At 39.1% G+C, this 19,829-nt stretch overlaps 1 protein-coding gene across 1 annotated transcript in view; it reads left to right on the top strand.

Annotated features, from left to right (window-relative positions):
• NOSTRIN (nitric oxide synthase trafficking) overlaps window positions 1–19,829 on the top strand; it is a 74,110-nt gene that overhangs the window by 45,787 nt on the left and 8,494 nt on the right. The window contains exons 9-15 of the mRNA XM_007946561.2: window positions 3,330–3,428; window positions 3,528–3,653; window positions 5,566–5,674; window positions 10,809–10,897; window positions 14,125–14,250; window positions 15,395–15,503; window positions 17,449–17,538. Coding sequence (XP_007944752.1) covers window positions 3,330–3,428; window positions 3,528–3,653; window positions 5,566–5,674; window positions 10,809–10,897; window positions 14,125–14,250; window positions 15,395–15,503; window positions 17,449–17,538 — 748 coding nt within the window. The remainder of the gene's footprint in view (window positions 1–3,329; window positions 3,429–3,527; window positions 3,654–5,565; window positions 5,675–10,808; window positions 10,898–14,124; window positions 14,251–15,394; window positions 15,504–17,448; window positions 17,539–19,829) is intronic.

The following is a 19,829-nucleotide window of genomic DNA, read 5'->3' as shown; positions in this document are numbered from 1 at the left end:
GGTTGTTTCCATGTTTTGGCTATTGTAAATAGTGCTGCGATGAACATCGGCGTGCATATATCTGTTCTTGTTATGGGTGACTCTTTTTATTTTCTAAATTCCATAAAGTAGTATGATGTCTCAAGCACTGGGCAGGGAGGGGGTTACTTGTTAAAATTCAGCTCTGGCTCATAGCAACTGTATAGTACAGAGTAGAACTGCCCTATAGGGTTCCCAAGGCTGTCAATTTTTACAGAAGCAGACTGCCTCACCTTTCTCCCATGGAGCAGCTGGTGGGTTAGAACCACTGACCTTCTGGTTAGCAGCTGAGCATTTAATCACTACGCCACCTCCCTAAACCAAAACCAAACCCATTGCCAAAATCAGAACCTTTGGGTAATTTTAGGAATGCATCCAGGTAATCCCTGGATACACTAAAGTTTGAGAGTCTCTTCTGTAGAGACAGTATGATATTTCTTTGGTCAGTCTTACAGAAGCAAACTAGATGAAAATCAAGTCCTTGCAAACTCCTTCTGCAGTACAAACATGAACGCTTGAGCAGCAGAACTGAAAAGAATGAATGAAGAGCATGAATTACTGTGATGATTGGGCCCCAGGCAACTCATAAATGTGCTATTTCTTGATAACTCTCTGACCCCACTTTTATTGTCCGTGGTCTTGTAAAAGCATGAGAGGGCAGTTTGAGGTCCTCCAGAGTATCGCTTCTCTACCATTTACTTTATACAAAAAGAGCAAGATAATGGAAAACAATAATTCATTAAATGAGATATGGATTTCCCCTTTGGACAGTGGAATCTATCCCAGCCTCTTTCCATGAGCAAACATAGATCATTTTAATGATTTCCCTGAAATGTAATTAAAATCTGTTAAACATTACCATCTCCACCAAGGGACACTGGTTATTCTAGTCGCAAATTGATGCTTGTGGTTCAACACTTGTCAAAGTAAAGAAAGCAGTTACTCATTAGGGATGCAATGTGTTCCTAAAACCTGGCTTTTAGTTTCTCTCCCATCCTTTGCTTTTAGGGCTAAACTAGAACAGCTGCTTTCTAGATGATTTTCTATGGTGTAAAAACACTTTCTTTTTGAAGATTGTCCAAGCAACTGAGCAGAGTTTATTTTACATATTTGTTATGATGCACATAATTTCTGCCCTTTGAAGAAGCAATACATTTGATAGGCCGCTTCTCTGTGTCTTTAATCCTTCACTGGGAGACAGAATGGGACGTGCAGCTACGTTCAAGAAATGTGGTTTTGGAGAAAAACTCAGGAGAAGATCAGCAGAATCAAAGGCATTTGGCTCCCATTGACTTACAAATATTGTGCAGCTTCTGACACTGCTAGAAAGGTAGCCATGGTGGAGCAGAGCTCCAGGCCTTCCAATCTAAATGTCAGGACACTTGGCACAAAAGTCTAAATTTGCATATTATTGGCACAGATGTTCACAGTTACTGCCTGGGCCTTTTACAACTTGCATTTAATAGCTGTGTTAAAATGACTATATACCGTAGAGGAAAGAACAACAGAATGTGGATACAAATCTCAGCGTAAAGATGTAGAGGAACACTGCGCTGGGTCAGGCCACATGTGCCAAGAAAGACAGGGTAATCTTTGTGACACTTTCCAGCCCCCACCCGCACCTCTGCCAAAGACCTCAAAACAAGCTCCATACAAATCTTGGTGACCCCACGTGTATCCAAGTAGAACTGTGTTCCATAGTGTTTTCAGTGACTGAGTTTTTAGAAGTAGATCTCCAAGTCTTTCTTCCAAGATGCCTCTGGATAGACTCAAACCTCCAACCTGTTGGTAAGCAGCTGAGCTCATTAATTATTTGCATCACCCAGAGACTCCTATTACTTCCTATAGTAATTGTTACCCATCCATTTGCCCAAAGTCTTCTTCATAAAAGACTATTGCTAAGTCCTCTACTGTGCAAAGTGCAGTGAGGTGAGATGATAGGTACAAGAACAACCAACCTGGCCTTCTCTAGATGAAAGAATGAATGCCCAGGCCTTATCCTTACAAAAACCATACTGAGAGAACTTTCTCTTGGACACCTGACACCTCTGTCAAAGCCCAAAATACTATGGGCACGTTCCTAGTAGCCCCATGTTGCCCCCCATGTGACCCAGGATTCATCGCTGTGTACTCCCATTGACTCAGCTTGGAGACAATGTCTCATTCCTGAACTTCTCGGTGGTCCATTCCCTTAAAACAACAAATCAGTAACTTAGCTAGCAGTGAGTGGCAAAGTCTAATAACTGATTTTTTTTTTCTAAAATATTAATAACAAGACAACTGTGATGCCCTTCAATTTCTTACATTCCATTCCTGCCTAAAAGTCAGGAAATCCTAAGGAGAATTTTAGTCGGCCCATACAAAATGAGGAGGCTACGTTCCCACCTTCAGAAAGTGAGCCCTGACCCACAGGCCTAACTTTAGGCCAATATTCTAAATTGATCAAACTTTGGGATTCTGCTCTTGTCAAATAGTTTCTTTGAGCAAAGAATTTGTGTCTCGTCATCTTTGCCTTTGCAGAAACTAGCAGAATGCCTGTGTGCATTACAAATGATTCTGAAACTATTCAGTGTCTGAGTGCATTTCTAAGATATGGACATTAGTTTTACTGGGCTTCACCTCCTCTTCTCTAGGACCCACAGATTTTTCTTAGATATCTCTTTTCTCCTTTCTTTTCCTTTCTTTGTGAATGTCAGATGATCCATAGTATCTGCCTACATGCCTTTTGGGGCAAAAAGCCTGGGGAAAACTTTGGGTTAAATCAACCCTTGCTGTTGTTAGCTGCCACTGAGTTGGCTCTGACTCATTGTGGCCCCATGCACAAGGGAACAGAATGCTGCCTGGGCCTGCACGATCTCCATGATCAGTTGCAGATCCAACTATTGTGATCCATGGGGTTTTCTTTGGCTGATTTTCAAAAGTAGATCACCAGGCCTTTCTTCCTAGTTCTTCTTAGTCTGAAAGCTCCACTAAAACTTCTTCAGCATCATAGCAGCACATATGCCTCTACTGACAGTCAGGTGGTGGCTGCCCACGGTGGCATGCACAAACATGGGTTTGCTGCATGGAAGGCAAAAATTCTACCATTGAACCACTATATGTCCTTATATATGACCCCGTATATCATACCTGAAGATGGATAAATAGGACACCAAATCACACTCCTCTCCTTGGGACTCCGCCATGACATGGTTGAGAGGAATAATCGTGACAGTTTACTCAGACTTCCTTCATGCAGGTTAATGTTTGATGGGTAACTTCAGTTTTGCATTATAACTTTTTGATCTTACTTCATTGTCCATACTTTTCAGAGCATCCTGGAGCTGGAAAAAGAAAGAATCCAACTGTTATGCAATAACTTAAACCAGTACAACCAGCATATTTCTGTTTTTGGTCAAACCTTGACTACAGTGAGTAGTGAAGATTTTTCTATTTCTGATACGCATGATAAGAACTGGCACGAAACACATAAACAGTACTTTTTTTTTCTGTTTTCCACGGCATTGCAGTGCCACACCCAGATTCACTGTGCCATCAGCAAGATAGATGTCGAGAAAGATATTCAGTCTTTAATAGAAGAAACTGCAATTTCATCTACAGAAAAAAAATCTGAGCTTCTACTCACTGATTACTTTGTAAGTACATAAGGGAAGGAAGTGACATTAATGAAGATGCTCTAGTTGTGTAGTACAAGAATCATGTTAAAAAAAAAAGATACAATTATAAAGGAAACATCTTTTTTAAAAAGAAAAATAAAGACAAATGACTTGTCATAGTTCAAACAATGTGTGGTTTACAAACTGGGCAGTAGAAACATGTCTTTGGTGTTTTCCAGAAGAGAAAAAAGCCAAGCAGAATTTTAGACTGACTCTTCATACTGTCATCTGTAACAATAACACCAGGCAGACTTGTTTCATGATCTATAAATAATTGGTGCTGTATTAGTCATTGCTTCATAACATATTATCCTCTAACTTAATGGCTTAAAACACATTTATTATCTCACTGTTCGTGTGGGTTGGGAAAGCAGGCGTGGCTCAGCTAGGTGCCTCTGGTTCAGGGCTGCAGTCCCACAAGCTGCAATTAAGGTGTCTCTAGGATTGCAATTATCTCAAGCCTCTACTGGGGTAGGATCCACTTCCAAGCTCACTCACATGGCAGTTGACCAACTTGTGCTCCTCACTGAACTGATGTCCTTGGCCAGAGACATCAATGTCTTGCCATGTGGGTGTTTTACAACATGGCAACCTGCTTCCCCCAGAAGCAGTTAGCCAAGAGAGAGCCAGAGTGCCCGGGAGGGATATCACAGTCTCTTATAACTTAATCTCAGAAGTGACAGCCCATCACTTCTGCCATATACTATTGGTTAAAAGCAAAGGCACAGGTTTCTGGACCTCTGTTATAGACAAATCCAGCCACATCCCCATCTCAAACCTACCATCCTAATTTTTTTTTTTTTTCATTTAACCTTTGAAATAATGCATGTGAAAGCTCAGAAATCTCACAGCCTACATGATTGAATCCTCACTCCAGCCTTCAAATCTGCCTGAAGCTATCTAGACAATTTTTTCTTTCACTACTTTTGCTCAACCAACTAGTTTATATATTCCTGATACACTTTACACAGTCTGTCTTTTGATTACACACTTTATGTATCTGGATTACCCTTTGACTTCCTCCTACTTGATTAAAAAAAAAAAAAAGTGCTGGTTAACTCTCCTCACTTGCTTGAAGGTTTCCAGTCCAATAGGCCATGCACTCCTATCTGCACCACTCATGCTAATTGAATGAATGTGGCCTTGCATTGTAAGTTCTCTTTATTGTTGGCTTTCAAGGCTAAGCGAAACTATAAACCTATTCTGTACAGAGCATAGCTTATGTGTTCCCAGACCCCAGCCAATACAGAATTCAGTAAAGATTTGTTGCATAGTACGTACATATGACATTTAGGTCATTGAAGGACTCTAACTTGAAAAAGATAAATGAAAACCAAAACCAGCTGGCATCAAGCCAGTTCCAACTCATGATGATCTCCTATGTGTCAGAGTACAACTATGGGCCATAAGATTTTCAATCACTGACTTTTTGGAAGTAGATCACAGGCCTTTCTTCCAAGGCACCTCTGCGTGTACTCGAACCTCTGATGTTTCAGTTAGTAGCCAAGCACATTAACCGTTTGTACCCTGAGGGACTCCAAAGGTAAATAAGAAGTAGTAAGTATCCAACAAGTAGACTGATTTATTAAGCAACTGTGCTATAACTATATAAGGCTTATCCTCCAAGAGTAGTTTATTCTATGAAAGAAAATGCTGAGTTATGTATTTATAAGTTGCAGAAAAGGGGATTTCTTCTTCTTAATCAGGTGTGGGACTATGCCAATCTGTGTAAAACCAAAGAGTAATTTTTAGTTTTTATTTTATTTTTTTTACTTTTTCTTCTTCCTTAAACTAAATATTAAATACAATCAATGAAAATCTCAGTACAAGTGGGAGTAAAAACACGTCCATTCTTCCTGTTATTAAATATCCTTTTTTTTCTCCCCTAAAGGAAGAAGATCCTAACAATGCAATGGATAAAGAGAGACGAAAGTCTTCAATAAAATCAAAATTGTTGAGACTGGAAAAAGATATTGAAAAAGCTTCCAGAGACAAAGAAGGTGTGTAGTTACCATGTTGAATGGACCAATAAGGGAAAATACTAGAAGTTTCATTCAGAATTAGGATTATTCTGCTTTTGTAGACTGGGTCAAGGATCAGCTCATATAACGAACCATATATCAAACCTAATTTGTATGACTAAGGAAAAATTAAAAAAGAAGAAAGAAAAGGGAAAAAATGAAAAATAACATTTTGAGCCTTTTTACAAGAATCTATGAAAATTATACTACCATTTTCAGAAATATAGCATTTTACTGTTTTTGGAAATTGGCTAGAATGAGGATCAATTCATTTGGTTTAAAACATGATAAACTTCTCTTCCTGTTGAGGACATTTTCAAGAATACAGCCCAACTAATTCTTTGTCCTGATATATTTGGAGTGGGACAGTTTAATCAATATTTGTTTCTAAAGCAGTATATACTGGTGAGAAGCAGCTGGTCTAGCAATCGTGGAGCTTGGTTAGATCTCCTGTTCAGTCTCTCTTTTAAATACTGACTTGGGTATGCCTGCCATAAATGCCACTTTAGTCAACAAGAACAAAGATAAATATCTCAGAGACAATTTAATTTAATGTACTCTGCTGATAACTATTTACTCCTGATGAAGAAAAAGCTATACCAGGAACTTGGTAGAGAAGAAGTCAAGCAACACCTTTCCTCTATCAAATCCCAACAAAGATGACAATTAAGTTCCCTCTCAGAAGGAGCTCCTAGAGGCTGAGATGGTGTGCCCTAACCTTGGAGCATCTGTTAGCTCATCCAAAAAAGGGCTAAAATATGTAAAGACAACTAGCATATAACCTAACATACATAGGTGCTTCACAAATGTTTCCTGCTCAACTATAATAGTTGACATTTACTGAGCAGCAACTATGTGACAGACTCTGTGTTCAGTGCTCTATTCAGATATCTCCTGGTACATACTATCTCCTGGATTTTGTTTGCTTGTTTCTTTCCTTTTTTTTTTTAAACGAACTTCTAAATAATGTAAAAATTTTTCATATTCAACCCTATATTTAGAAGGCAAGCATGATAGAATGTTTGTTATTGTTGTTAAGTGCCGTTAAGTCATCTCTGACTCATGGCAACCCTATGTACAGCAGAATAAAACACTGCCCAGTCCTGTACCAGCCCCGCGATCCTTGCTATACCTGAGTGCATCATTGCAGCCACTGTGTCAATCCATCCTGTTGAGGGTCTTCCCCTTTTTCGTCAACCCTCCACTTTACCAAGCATGAGATCCTTCTCCAGGGAATGGTCCCTTCTGTCAACATGACAAAAGTAGGTGAGACAAAGTCTGGCCATTCTCGCTTCCAAGGAGCATTCCAGCTGCACTTCCTCCAGGAGAGATTTGTAGTTCTTTTGGCAGTCCATGATACTTTCCGTATTCTTCGCCAACACCACAACTCGAAAGCATTTACTCTTCTTCTCTCTTCGTTATTCATTATCCAACTCTCACATGCATATGAGGTGATTGAAAATGGCATGACTTGTGTCAAGTGCACCTTAGACTTCAAGGAGATATCTTTGCTCTTCAGCACTTGAAAGAGGTCTTTTGCAGCAGATTTACCCAATGCAATACATTTTCTGACATCTTGACTGCTACTTCCATTGGTGTTGATTGTAGAACCAAGTAATATGAAGTCTTTGACAACTTCAATCGTTTCTCCATTTATCATGATGCTGCTTATTTGTCCAGTTGTGAGGATTTTTGTTTTCTTTATACTGAAGTGTAATCCATATTGCAAACTGTAGTCTTCAACTTCATCAGCAAGTGCTTCAACTTGTCCTCACTGTCAGCAAGCAAAGTTGTGTTGTCAGCATGTCACAGGTTGTTACTGAGTCTTCCTCCAATCCTAATGCCACATTCTTCTTCATGTATTCCAGCTTCTCAGATTATTTGCTCAGAATACAAATTGAATAAGTATGGGGAAAGGACATAACCCTGATGTACTCCCTTCCTGATTTTAAACCATGCAATGTCCCCTTGTTCTGTTCGAATGACAGCCTCCTGGTCTATGTACAGTTTCCTCATGACTACAACTAAGTGTTCTGGAATCCCCATTCTTCTCAATGTTATCTATAATTTGTTATGATCCACACAATCAAATGCTTTTATATAGTCAATAAAACATGAGTAAACATCTTTCTGGCATTCTTTGCTTACAGTCAACATCCATCTGAAATCAGCAATGATATCCTTCGTTCCATGTCCTCTTCTGAATCCAGCTTGCATTATTGAAAGTTCTCTGTCAATATACTGCTGCAACTATTTTTGCATTATCTTCAGTAAGATTTTACTTGCATGTGATATTAATTATATTATTTGATAATTTCCACTTTCTGTGGTATCACCTTTCTTTGGAATCAATACAAATATGGATCTCTTCCAGTCAGTTGGCCAGATAGCTGTCTTCCATATCTCTTGGCATAGACAAGTGAGTGCCTCGAGCGCAGCCTCCATTTGTTGAAACATCTCAATGGTTATTCCATCAATTCCTGGAGCCTCGTTTTTCACCAATTCCTTCAGGGCAGCTTCAACTTTTTCTTTCAATACCATTGCTTCTTGATCATATACCACCTCCTAAAATGGATGAACATCGACCAATTCTTTTTGGTACAGTGACTTTGTATATTGCTTCCATCTTCTTTTGATGCTTCCTGCATCATTAAATATATTGTCCATAGAATTTTTCAATATTGCAACTGGAGGCTTAAATTTTTTCTTCAGTTCTTTCAGCTTGAAAAATGCCAAGGATGTTCTTCCCTTTTGGCTTTCCAACTCCATGTCTTTGCACATTTCATTGTAATAATTGACTTTGTCTTCTCAAGCTGCTCTTCAAAATCTTCTGTTCAATTGTTTTATCTTGTCATTTCTTCCTTTCGCTTCAGCTACTCTTAATTCAAGGGCAAGTTTCAGAATCCCTTCTGACATCCATTTTTATCTTCTCTTCCCTTCCTGTCTTTTAAATGACCTTTTGCTTTCTTCATGGATGATGTTCTTGATGTCATCCCACAATTCCTCTGGTTTTTGGTCATTGGTGTTCAATGCATCAAATCTATTCTTTAGATGGTCTCTAAATTCAGGAGGGATATATTCAAGGTCATATTTTGGCTCTCTTGAGCTTCTTTTAATTGTCTTCAGCTTCAACTTGAACTTACATATGAGCAGTGATGGTCTGTTCTACAGTCAGCTCCTGGCCTTGTTCTGGCTGAAGATATTGAGTGTCTCCATCACCTCTTGCTACAGACATAGTCGATCTGATTCCTGTGTACTCCACTTGGCAAAGTCCATGTGTATAGCCGCCATTTGTTGAAAAAAATATGTTTGCAATGAATAAGTCATTGGTCCTGCAAAATTGTATCACGTGATCTCTAGTGTTATTTCTATCACCAAGGCCAAATTTTCCAACTACCAGTGACTCTTCTTTGTTTCCAACTTTTGCATTCCAGTCACCAGTGATAATCAACACACCGTGATTGCATGTTTGGTCAATTTCAGACTACAGAAGTTGGTATAAATCTTTAATTTCCTCATCTTTGGCTTTGGTGATTGGTGTGTAAATTTGAATAATGGTAGTGTTAACTGGTCTTCCTTGTAGGCATATGGCTATTATCCTATCACTGACAACATTGCACTTCAGGATAGATCTTGAAACAGTCTTTGTAATGATGAATGCCATGCACTCTTCTTCAGTTTGTCATTGCTGGCAGAGTAGATCGTGTGGTTGTCTGATTCAAAATGGCCTAAACCAGTCCATTTCAGCTCACTAATTCTTAAGATATTGATCTTTAAGTGTTCCATATCCTTTCTGACAACTTCCAATTTTCCTAGATTCATACTTTGTATGTTCCTTGTTCTGATTATTAATGGATGTTGCACCTGTTTCTTCTCATTTTGAGTCATGCTACATCAGCAAATGGAGGTCCTGAAAGTTCTACTCTATCCACATCATTAAGGTTGTCTCTACTCTGAGGAGGCAGTTCTTTCTCAGTCATTTTTTGAATGCCTTCCAACCTGAAGGGCTCATCTTCCAGCATTGTGTTGGACAATGTTTCAGGGCTACTCATAAAGTCTACCAGTAATATATCAGACAGTGTTTCACTGCTATTCATAAGGCTTTCACTGGACAATTCTTTGAGAAGCACATGGCTTCTTCCTTCTTCCATTTCTGTCTTAGTCTGGAAGCTCCGCTGAAACCTGTCTACCGTGGGTAACACTGTTGGCATTTGAAACACTGGTGGCATAGCCTCCAGCCTCAAAGCAACACATAAGCCACCACAGTACGACAAACTGATAGACAAGTTGGTCTCCCTTAGCTGTCAAACCACTCTGCTTACTTCCTGGCTTCCCCCTCCCTATTCTGGCCATCCACCCACTCCTGCTTCCTGGCTGGCCCCTCCCCTTGTCTGTTCTGGCTGTACCAATTTTTCTATTAGAATGTTAAGTAAGTCTAAAATGATACAGATAATAAAACGTACATAACACTTGGAATATGTGTATGCCTTGCTTTTTGTGGCCCAGAGTAACATACTGCAATGTCATACTTGATAGGAAATCCAAGATAACACAATGTTTTGAAATATAAATACTGTAGTGAGGAAGAACCTGGTATTGTGGTAATGATAGGAATAACCATAGGGTGAGCCAACAAAAAGGGATTCATTTTGGAAAATAATGATAAGAACAGCAATAAAAACAGTTTAAGTACTAGCATTTTTCAATGTTCATTAAATGAAACTAAAGATGAATTAACTGTCATCCATTCTGTAAAATACAGTAATGGCTGTATGCAGAAACCTGCCCAGCCACTTAGGAAGTCCTACTGGAATCACAGAAGCTCTGGTGTCATAGTGCCTAAGGCATTTGACTGCTAACCAGAAGGCTAGCAGTTCAAACCCACCAGCCACTCCTCAGAAGGAAGGTTGGGCAATCTACTTCGGTAGTGATACCAGCTCGGAAACCCAAGGAGGGGTCGCTATGAGTCAGATCCGACTCAACAGCAGTGAGTTTTTTTTTTTTTTTTCACTGGAATCACTCCTGGGTTTAGTCTCTCTCTGATTGTGACTAGCTCCCCGCTGCATCACACTAAGCAGGATAAACTGTGATTGAAAGCATGATTCTATTTCAGGCCTGAAACGAATGCTTAATGCATACTCTAGCAACTCCTCCTTCTCTGATGGAAAGAGCCAGAAAGACACGGCCGCATTAATGGATGAGGTAAATATTTGCAGAGTGCAATTTCCTAGATTTAGTGTTGAAAGGGCTGTTTTTAGAAAGATTGCTTCCTGGCACATTTCACCTCTTTTTGCCTTCCGTTTCTCATGACACAGAATGATCTAGTCAACTTATAGGGTCAAGCCCTCAACAAGAAGGTTGAAGGATTTGGAAAAATCCAACTATCTAGAAATGTTTAGTGTCCTGGTAGGAAAGAATTGTGCCTAAAATAGAATCCTCCAAAATAGAGTCATTCTTTGAGGGCTTGGAAACAATGTGTACTTTAACCCAGTTAAGACAAGTGACCTAAAAGAGGATCTGCACCCAGAAAGTCTTATATTTGGATCTAGCCCTGCCAATTACAGGGACCTGGGACAACTTTGGAGTCCCTGCTGGTACAAACAGTTAAGCACTCAGCTACTAACTGAAAACTTGGCATTCGAAACCACCCAAAGGTGCCTCAGAAGAAAGACCTGATCATCTGCTTCTGAAAGGTCATAGGCTTGAATGCCCTACGGAGTACAGTTCTACGCTGAAGCACATGAAGTTGCCATGAACTGGATCAACTTGATGACAAATAGTTTTTTGGGAGGACAACTTTAGTTTTCTCATCTGGAAGATGAGGATATCAGTACCTACCTCATAGAGTTTTAGTGAGGATGAAATATTGTTTTAAAAATGCTAGCACAGTGCTTGGCCCAGAAGAAGAGCTTCCAAACTGCTAATTATTATTAAGATGCTATTTTCTACTCATCCCCCAGGGTCCTCAGAGAATTACAGGAGAAATGAAAGACATGGCTGCACAGAAGATAAAGAAGGAGGTCTAGGGTGTGAGGAAAAGCTTCTGGGAACCAAGGAGCAACTTAAGAGGTTCTTAGGGGGAGGGAGTGACAGAGAAGGTAGCCAGGGAGCTGAGTCTTCAGGCTGTTTTGTCCAAGGCTCCACAGACATTTGTAGAGATTGATGGACCTTGTAGCTGCTTTGGAGGAATTCACATTAAGTGGATACTTCTGTCATTGTTGTTGTTATGTGCCATCAAGGTGGACCCGACTCATAGTGACCCCTACTTGGGCTTCTGAGGCAGTATCACTACGGAAGTAAAAAAAAAAGAACTTTATATAGAACTAACACAAAAAATAGATAAATGCTACTTATGTGTGCAGGCTATAAGGTTTGTGCTGGGATTAGAGTGATCAGAAGTGACCTGGGGTTAACCTGAGAAGAATTCAGAAAGAAAAAATTTCTAGCAAAATCTTGAAGGATGCAAGAAACTGCCTGCTTTCCTTACACTGTACATTTCATAACTCTCTTATGAAAGTAGGTGTCTAATAATTCTGCCCAAACTGGAATTTTAAAAATTCTTTGGTGAAATCAGACATATGTGACCAATTACCATTGATCAATTTTGGAGCACAGGCTTCTCTTAGTGGGCATCCTGCTGTAGAGATGAACTTCATGCTTCTTGTGAAAAGAAAGACCAGCCTCATTCTGTTCACTTGAGAACAGAGCTCTAACATACCTGCATTGACACACAACTGAAATGTTTATGAAATGATAAAACAGATTATGGGACATTCTCTGTGACAGTACAAAATGTTCAGTTAAGAAATTTAAAACATAATATTTATCAAACTAAGGTCACAAGGAACGTTTTGTGCTGGTGTTGAAAGTTTATTCCTGGGGTTGTTCTTGTACAGAACTTTGTTGTTGTCACTACCAGCATAGAATGTGCCTTAGTATCATCTGAATACACAGCAGGTTGAGTCACACTGTGGAGGACGCAAATGGGAGAGGACCTGAACCATGAACTCAGGTGTTTATGATCAAGTGAAGGCGCAAGTATGAACCTTCAAGTAGCAATTGCCAAATACCCATGTAAATTCACTACACATGCTCTGTGTCTGGGTCAGGGAAACTGGTGAGATTAGTAAATTTTGTGTTACCCAGAGAAAAGTTCTTTGAGGAAGAAACTGTATTTGATTAATTTTTTTTCCTGTTTCATTCTTTCTTGTTCCTTAAAGTGTCATATTTAAAACAAGAATGTTGGCAAGGCATGGCATATGAGATATTATTGCTAAATTTCTGAGGGTATTTACATAAGATACTGTCTTTGGATGCCAGAAAGAGTGCCATATGTATGAGGAAATAATGGTTAAGTGCTTGGCTTCTAGCTGAAGAGTTGGTAGTTCAAACCCACCAGCTGCTTCACAGGACAAAGATATGACAGTCTGTTCCCATAAAATTTACAGCTTTGGAAACCCAGTTCCACTCTGCCCATAGGGTCATTAGGAGTTGAAATCAAGTCAACGACAACATGTTATGATGCTTTCAAATGAGACTAAGTCTGATGACAGAAGACATGGAGAGCTTTGATTCTATCTGAGGAAATTCTGCCCCACAGTGCAGTGGATTATTCAAAAGATTGGGGACCTCCTCATAGCTGGAAGTGTTCAGTCCATGGCTGTGACCCACAAGGGTGTTTTAGTTGGGAATCCCCATGCTGGAGGCATGGAGAAGGGAGCGACAATGGTGAAGAGGAGGCAGGAAAAGCAAGCTTCTAAGCCCTTTCCAATGCTTACATTCTGTTATTCGTTTACCTTGACTGGACAAAAACTGACAAATAAGTAATTGCAAAGTTCCTAGTTCAATATGAAATTAAGAATAGGAAGAGACTGGAAGTATATCTTCAGTTTCACTACTTATTTTTAGACTGAAATACCCAGAATATTGTTTCCAATGTCCGGAAGTGTTACTTCAAACTTTCTGGGCAATATAGACCCCAGCCCCACCTCACATTCATTTTGGTCTGATTCTATTGATGTTAGTTCAGTTTTTTTCACTATGGCTCAATTGCCTTCCTTCATGGCCAACTTAAAGTCTACTTTCTGCAGTTGACGCTTACTCTCTTTTTTCATTACTTAAATGAAAATTGAGAAAAGCTATTTATTGCCACAAAATACCGAGAGACATATATCAAGGTTTTGTTTTACCCTGTCTTGTCTAGAATAAGACATACTTAGCAACTAAAGCTTTCCTTTAGACTACTTAAAGGATTTTCTCTCTCTCTCTCTCTCTTCAGCTTTTCCTTTGCATATCCATATATGAATTGAATGTGTATGTTTTCTGGACTTTTTGTCATGTTGAAAGTTTTCCTGATATCCTTTTACCTACCCAGTTGTGCCTCATTTTCTAGAAATTTACTCATATTGGCCAAATGAATGTATCCACAGACCAATTTGAAGCTAGACCTTTTGCAAGCGAATGCCTATAAGCTGTCATCAGTATTAGCAGAACTTGAGCAAAGAGCTAAACCCAGACATCCCTGTAGCACCTGCATCTTCAAGTGGAAAGAAAAGGTAAAATTTGAAGCAATTGATTGCAATTTCTTGGCTGGGCTTGCTGAATGGTGTAGCTTAACATAGCATCAGGGCCAAAAAAAAAAAAAAAAGCTGTTATGAATTATATGTGCTGTGCATCCCAAATCCTAATTGTGGAATTTTTATTCCTTTAAGCACGATAACAAGAGCTGAAAAAAAACTGAATACATTCTTTGTAGACAAAATTATTGTGAGAGTTTAAAAACACTTGAGTTACTTCCCCTTCTTCTTCATAGCTTAACTTTGTCTTTCAAACTAGGTTTTATAGTAAATGTTCTATTAAATGAACATTTTAGTACTCACACAAGCAAAACTGGTGAGATTTTACATTATTTTAACATAGTACAAAATGCAGATAATTCATGAGCACAATTTTTAAAACTCATGCACATGCATTTTCCCAGTGTCACACTCCAGGAATTAGTGATGAACACATGAACATACATGGGAAGTAGGTCTTTTCCATTATGTATCAGAAGGGCAAGTTGTAACCATCTTGTAATGAAACGACAGTTTTCTTTCGAAGTGGCTCAAGAGCTCTAAAATGGTTTCAATTATTTAGTCAGAAATGTGATTGTTTCAGCTGTACTAAAACTAATTAAAGTTAAATTTGTAGAAGTGAAACTAAATATTATTTTTGGGCCTAGAGGTATATGGGAGTCCCCAGGTAGTACAAATGGTTAATGTACTCAGCTGCTAACCCAAAGGTTTGAGTCTACCAGAGACTACTCAGAAGACAGGCTTAGCAATCTATCAGGAAAATCAGCCATTGAAAACTCTACAGAACACAGCTCTACTCTGACACACACGAGCTTGCCATGAGTCAGAGTCACTTCAGTGACAACCAGTAAGAGGTCCACATAGGTCCACACAGGTCAGAGTTGCAAATAAAGGTTATAAAATATAGTAGTTGCCTGATTCTAAAAATATTAAGATGTCAGAAACAAGAAACCTCTATGGTGGGGGTTAGAAATATATTGACTAATTTATTTATAACCCTTGAAATTAACAAATAAATTCTCGAGGAAACAGGTACAAAGAGTTACTTTTTATGTCTGCATGCCACAGCAATGTTGTTAAAAATGACTTTTTTTTTTTTTTTCCTTTTTTACTACTTGAACAGGAGCAGACACATAGTTATGTGCAAACATCTCGGCCTTTTTTGATGAAGAGATTAGAGAATGTGATCGAGACTTCTGGCAGGCAAAGCGAACCAAGTTCATCATCTTTAGGTAACTCCATGCCAAGAATAATTTGGGGTTGTGTCCTATCAGTAAAGCATAACACTACATTTAAGTTTGATTTTAAGAACAACATTGACAAATATCTACTCGAAGATATTTACATTCTAATTAGGGTGATTAATTTGTTAGAATTAATTTGCTGGAACCTATAGCTTTATATGTATATGTGTGGTACAAAAAGTATGAAGGAGTCAGGATGGGTGGAAGGTTGAGAAAAGTGTTTTAAAATATGAAGAGATACTTCAGATGTCAGATGAATGGCATCCACTTCATTCCAATAGCCTGCTGTTCACATGACCACCCTAAAAGCCATTCCCTAGAGCTTGACAGGTCTGTCTCCATAACCTCCTCCAAACTTCCATGGCCCTCTGGGAGAAACCTGGTGATCTGGGTGGTTTGCCAGGGCTACATCTGGGACTGGGACTGAACCCAGCCCCTTTATTCAGTTATCTGTCTTTATTTATTTGTTTATCCACACCCCACTGCCTTCACCTTTTGACACACACACACTCCTCACACCACACTCACACTATACATATATGTGCACACACACACACAAACATGTCAATGTCCATCACTTTTCAACTCTGATTACCGTAACCTTGACTCTCTAGTTTCTTGACTGTTGTTGTTGTTGTTATGTGCCGTCAAGTCGGACCCGACTCATAGCGACCCCTCCTTGGGTTTCCGAGGCAGTATCACTACGGAAGTAGATTGCCCTATCTTCCTTCCGAGGAGTGGCTGGTGGGTTTGAACCGCCAGCCTTCTGGTTAGCAGTCAAGTGCCTTAGCCACTATGCTACCAATTGGCAAAAAAAGCATTTCAATAAAATCCAAGGAATTATGAACTCCACAGTATATTAAAGAGTAACCTTTACACCATGTGATCCTCAGCCTATACGACTATGGGACCAGAAGAACTAGATGGTGACTGGCTACCACTGTCAACCACTCGGAGGGGGATCTATGTAAGAGATCCTGGATAGAGAGGGAGAACAATGTGGAACAAAACTCAAAATCATTTGAAAAAAAAAAAAAAGGGGGATCAGGTTTGCTGGTCTGATAGAGCCTGGTGGAACCACTGAGACTATGGCCCCTAGCTGCCCTTCAGGTCTGGAATGAACCTACATCTGTGGCTTCCAGCCAAACAAAAGACAGCCATATGAGTTGAACACGTACCTGAGGTAGATACACTCCTTGGAGAGAACAATCGTGGGAGAAAGAAGGGCTGCTTATACACAGGGAGACAGCTCAGGAGGCAGGAGTGCATGGAGGGATGGACACAGAGAAGAGGTAATTATCCAGAGGAAGTGGGAGGGAAGCTGTTGCATTGTGGTAAATTGTGGTCAATGTCACGAGACAAAGTGTATGTGAGGTGCTGTATGGAAAGTGAATTTGCTCTGTAAACTTTCACCCAAATCACAATTTAAAAGAAAAAAAAAAAGTAACCTTTACGCTGTTTGAGAAGCAGATCCATAAACACTGAGGGATAATGATGGCGAGCACATGCCCCCAACATTCCCTTACCTATGTCTGAATGGCATAACTGGTGTGTGTATTCCAAAACATGCCACACAAATTCTCTAACTGATGTGCACTAAGTTCATGTGGGAAATAATATTTTTAAATTATCATCTTTATTATCATTATCGGTATCACTCTAGCCGCTTTTTTTCTCCAAACTTATTATTTTCTGTATTATAATGTTTTGTGGTTGTGTAATATATACAGCACCATCAAGATAGTTAATATGGCATGGTGGTTATTGTTGAATCAAGGAATGGATATTACATAATATTATAAATTTTCCCTTTGAGAAAGTTCCAATCTATTTAAACTCTGCTTAAAGCTGTTAAATAACCAAAGAGTTTCCAATCACATTCATTTTGCCTACTGACACAGCGTGACTAATTACAACTTACTTCAAATTTCAGCCTCTGGTGTAGCCCAGCTCGGCAATGGTCTTTGCAAAGCCATATATTCTTTTCAAGCCAGGCAAGAGGATGAATTGAATTTGGAAAAAGGTAAGAATCATTCTCAGATGTTTTAATTGCCTTTCCACATTGAGATATATAACATGAATTAAATCCCTTAGTATTGCAGACCACACTGTGTTAAGTCAGTCCAGGTTTATAACATCACCCTTTTGGGAAGATAATGAAAAAGCACATCAAATACTAAAGTACACAGAATAGTAACAACTAAGAGTTACTCGGTGTTTACTATGTGCCAAGCACTGTGGAAAGAGCATTGTCCAATTTAATTTTCACCAAAAACCTTTTGAAGGAGCTTTGTTATTTATTTCCATTTTGCAGTTGAAGAGACTGAGGCACAGGAGTGTTAAATACTCCGGTCAAAGTCACAGGTGGTGCCAGCACAGGATTTGAACCCAGGCACTCTGGGTCCAGAGTCATGTTCTTAAACACAATGCCACATTGGGTGTTGACTATCAGTAATGTAAAGTCATTAGAGAGGTAGTTCTGACTCCTATTTTTCAGAAAGCTGGACACCCAGGAAGGTGAAGTGACTTGCTCTCATTATGAAAGAGCAAGTTTTAGAACCCTGGCCAATTGACTCCCCAGCTTGGTGTTTTTCGGGAAAGTGTTTTATGACCGACCAATCTAAGAAACAGAGCTCCTGCTTTGTTTGACAACTTTTTATCCCATATTTATAATATGGGAAGATATTATGTAATGAGGTATATAGAACTCAACATTATTGAACAAGGAAAAGTTTTTATGTGACCAGTTGACAATCACTTTGGATGTTAAAGCAAAGGCAAAAATCAGGAAATGGAGGCGCTAGCAAGAAAAAGTCATGTCATAAGAGCTTATTGTTGTTGTTGTTATGTGCCGTCAAGTCGGCCCCGACTCATAGTGAGCCCTCCTTGGGTTTCCTAGGCAGTATCACTACGGAAGTAGATTGCCCCATCTTCCTTCCGAGGAGTGGCTGGTGGGTCTGAACCGCCAGCCTTCTGGTTAGCAGTCAAGTGCCTGAGCCACTATGCTACCAGAGCTCCTAGGAGATTATTATCCCTGACAAAGACATGACTCCCAGAGCCAACAGAAATTCAAGATGGCTTTTGAAGCCAAACAGCTGCGACGTCACATATTTGCTATTGGCTAGTGGGTGCTTCCTTCTCACTTCACCAGGACTTCTCCAGGCAATTGTCTTTTCTTTTAGCTTTGCTATAAGCAAAGGCAACAGAAAGGGAAACAGAAAAGAGACACTTTCCTACATTCATCTTGAACTAATACTGCCTTTGCTTAAAAGTTTGAAGCATTATAGAAGTGATGTCACTAATCATCATGTTATGCTAAGGTTACATACATCGTATGTAATAAGTAGGTAAATGAAATTTTCTATTCCCATTTTCAAGAATTTCTAGGGTTAGGGTGATTTGTAGAAAAAAAGTCCCCAGATGCCACTGGTTGATGCACATCTGGAACCCAAGGGTTATAAGTTTGAGTTACGAAGTTACCAAATAAACTATCCTATTTGTTTTCAGTTCTCTGTTTGTTGTAAAATATATTTATACTTTATACTCTATTTTAAATTTTTTTAAATGTTTATTTATTTATTTATTGTGCTTTTGGTGCAAAATTACAGAGCAGAATTTGTTTTACATTTAACATTTCATGTACATTTGGTTTCACTCCCCAGTTATCATCTCCAACACTAACCCACTCTTCTTTCCCTTCCCAAATGAAACTGGGACAATGCAGACTTGGAAAAGCTGACAATAAGGTTTTAAATCATTTGTTTCGATTCCTGTTGATATATAGTGTTGTATAAGCTATTGACCTGAAAGAATTTATTACAGGGGAGAAATTAGATTGAGAGTGATATCCTACAATACTAAATAGTGACTTATGACTGAGAGAAGATAGAAGGGGTTTTAACAGTCTCCTTTGTCTTACAAAGAAAATGACTAGGGAAAAGAGAGAAAGAATGAAAAATTACTTCAGAAAGATGCTAAGAAAACTAAAGCAACTCTTGGCTCCAGAAGGAAACAGATGTTTCTACTTTGATGTTCAGGAAGCAAGCAGCCAGAAAGGAATCTCTCCTACAAGAGAAGGGGCTTAACTGAAGGATTTGGGCCACTGGGTTAAGCTTCAGTGTTATTTACATCAAAAAGGTATTTAAAAAAAAAAATTAGACACTTGGTGTTTTGGTTACTTTGTGCCACTCTAACAGAAATAGTACAGGTGGATGACTTTCTTTTTTTTTAATTTTATTTTGATTTGGGTGAAGATTTACAGAGTAAATTCACTTTTCATACAGCAATTCACATATACTTTGTCTCATGTCATTG

Source organism: Orycteropus afer, unplaced genomic scaffold, assembly GCF_000298275.1.
Source record: "Orycteropus afer afer isolate SDZICR_OR568_19922 unplaced genomic scaffold, OryAfe1.0 scaffold00001, whole genome shotgun sequence".
Lineage (NCBI taxonomy): Eukaryota > Metazoa > Chordata > Mammalia > Tubulidentata > Orycteropodidae > Orycteropus > Orycteropus afer.
Note: the sequence above shows the minus strand (reverse complement) of the source record. Positions and strands in the feature narration are given on the sequence as shown.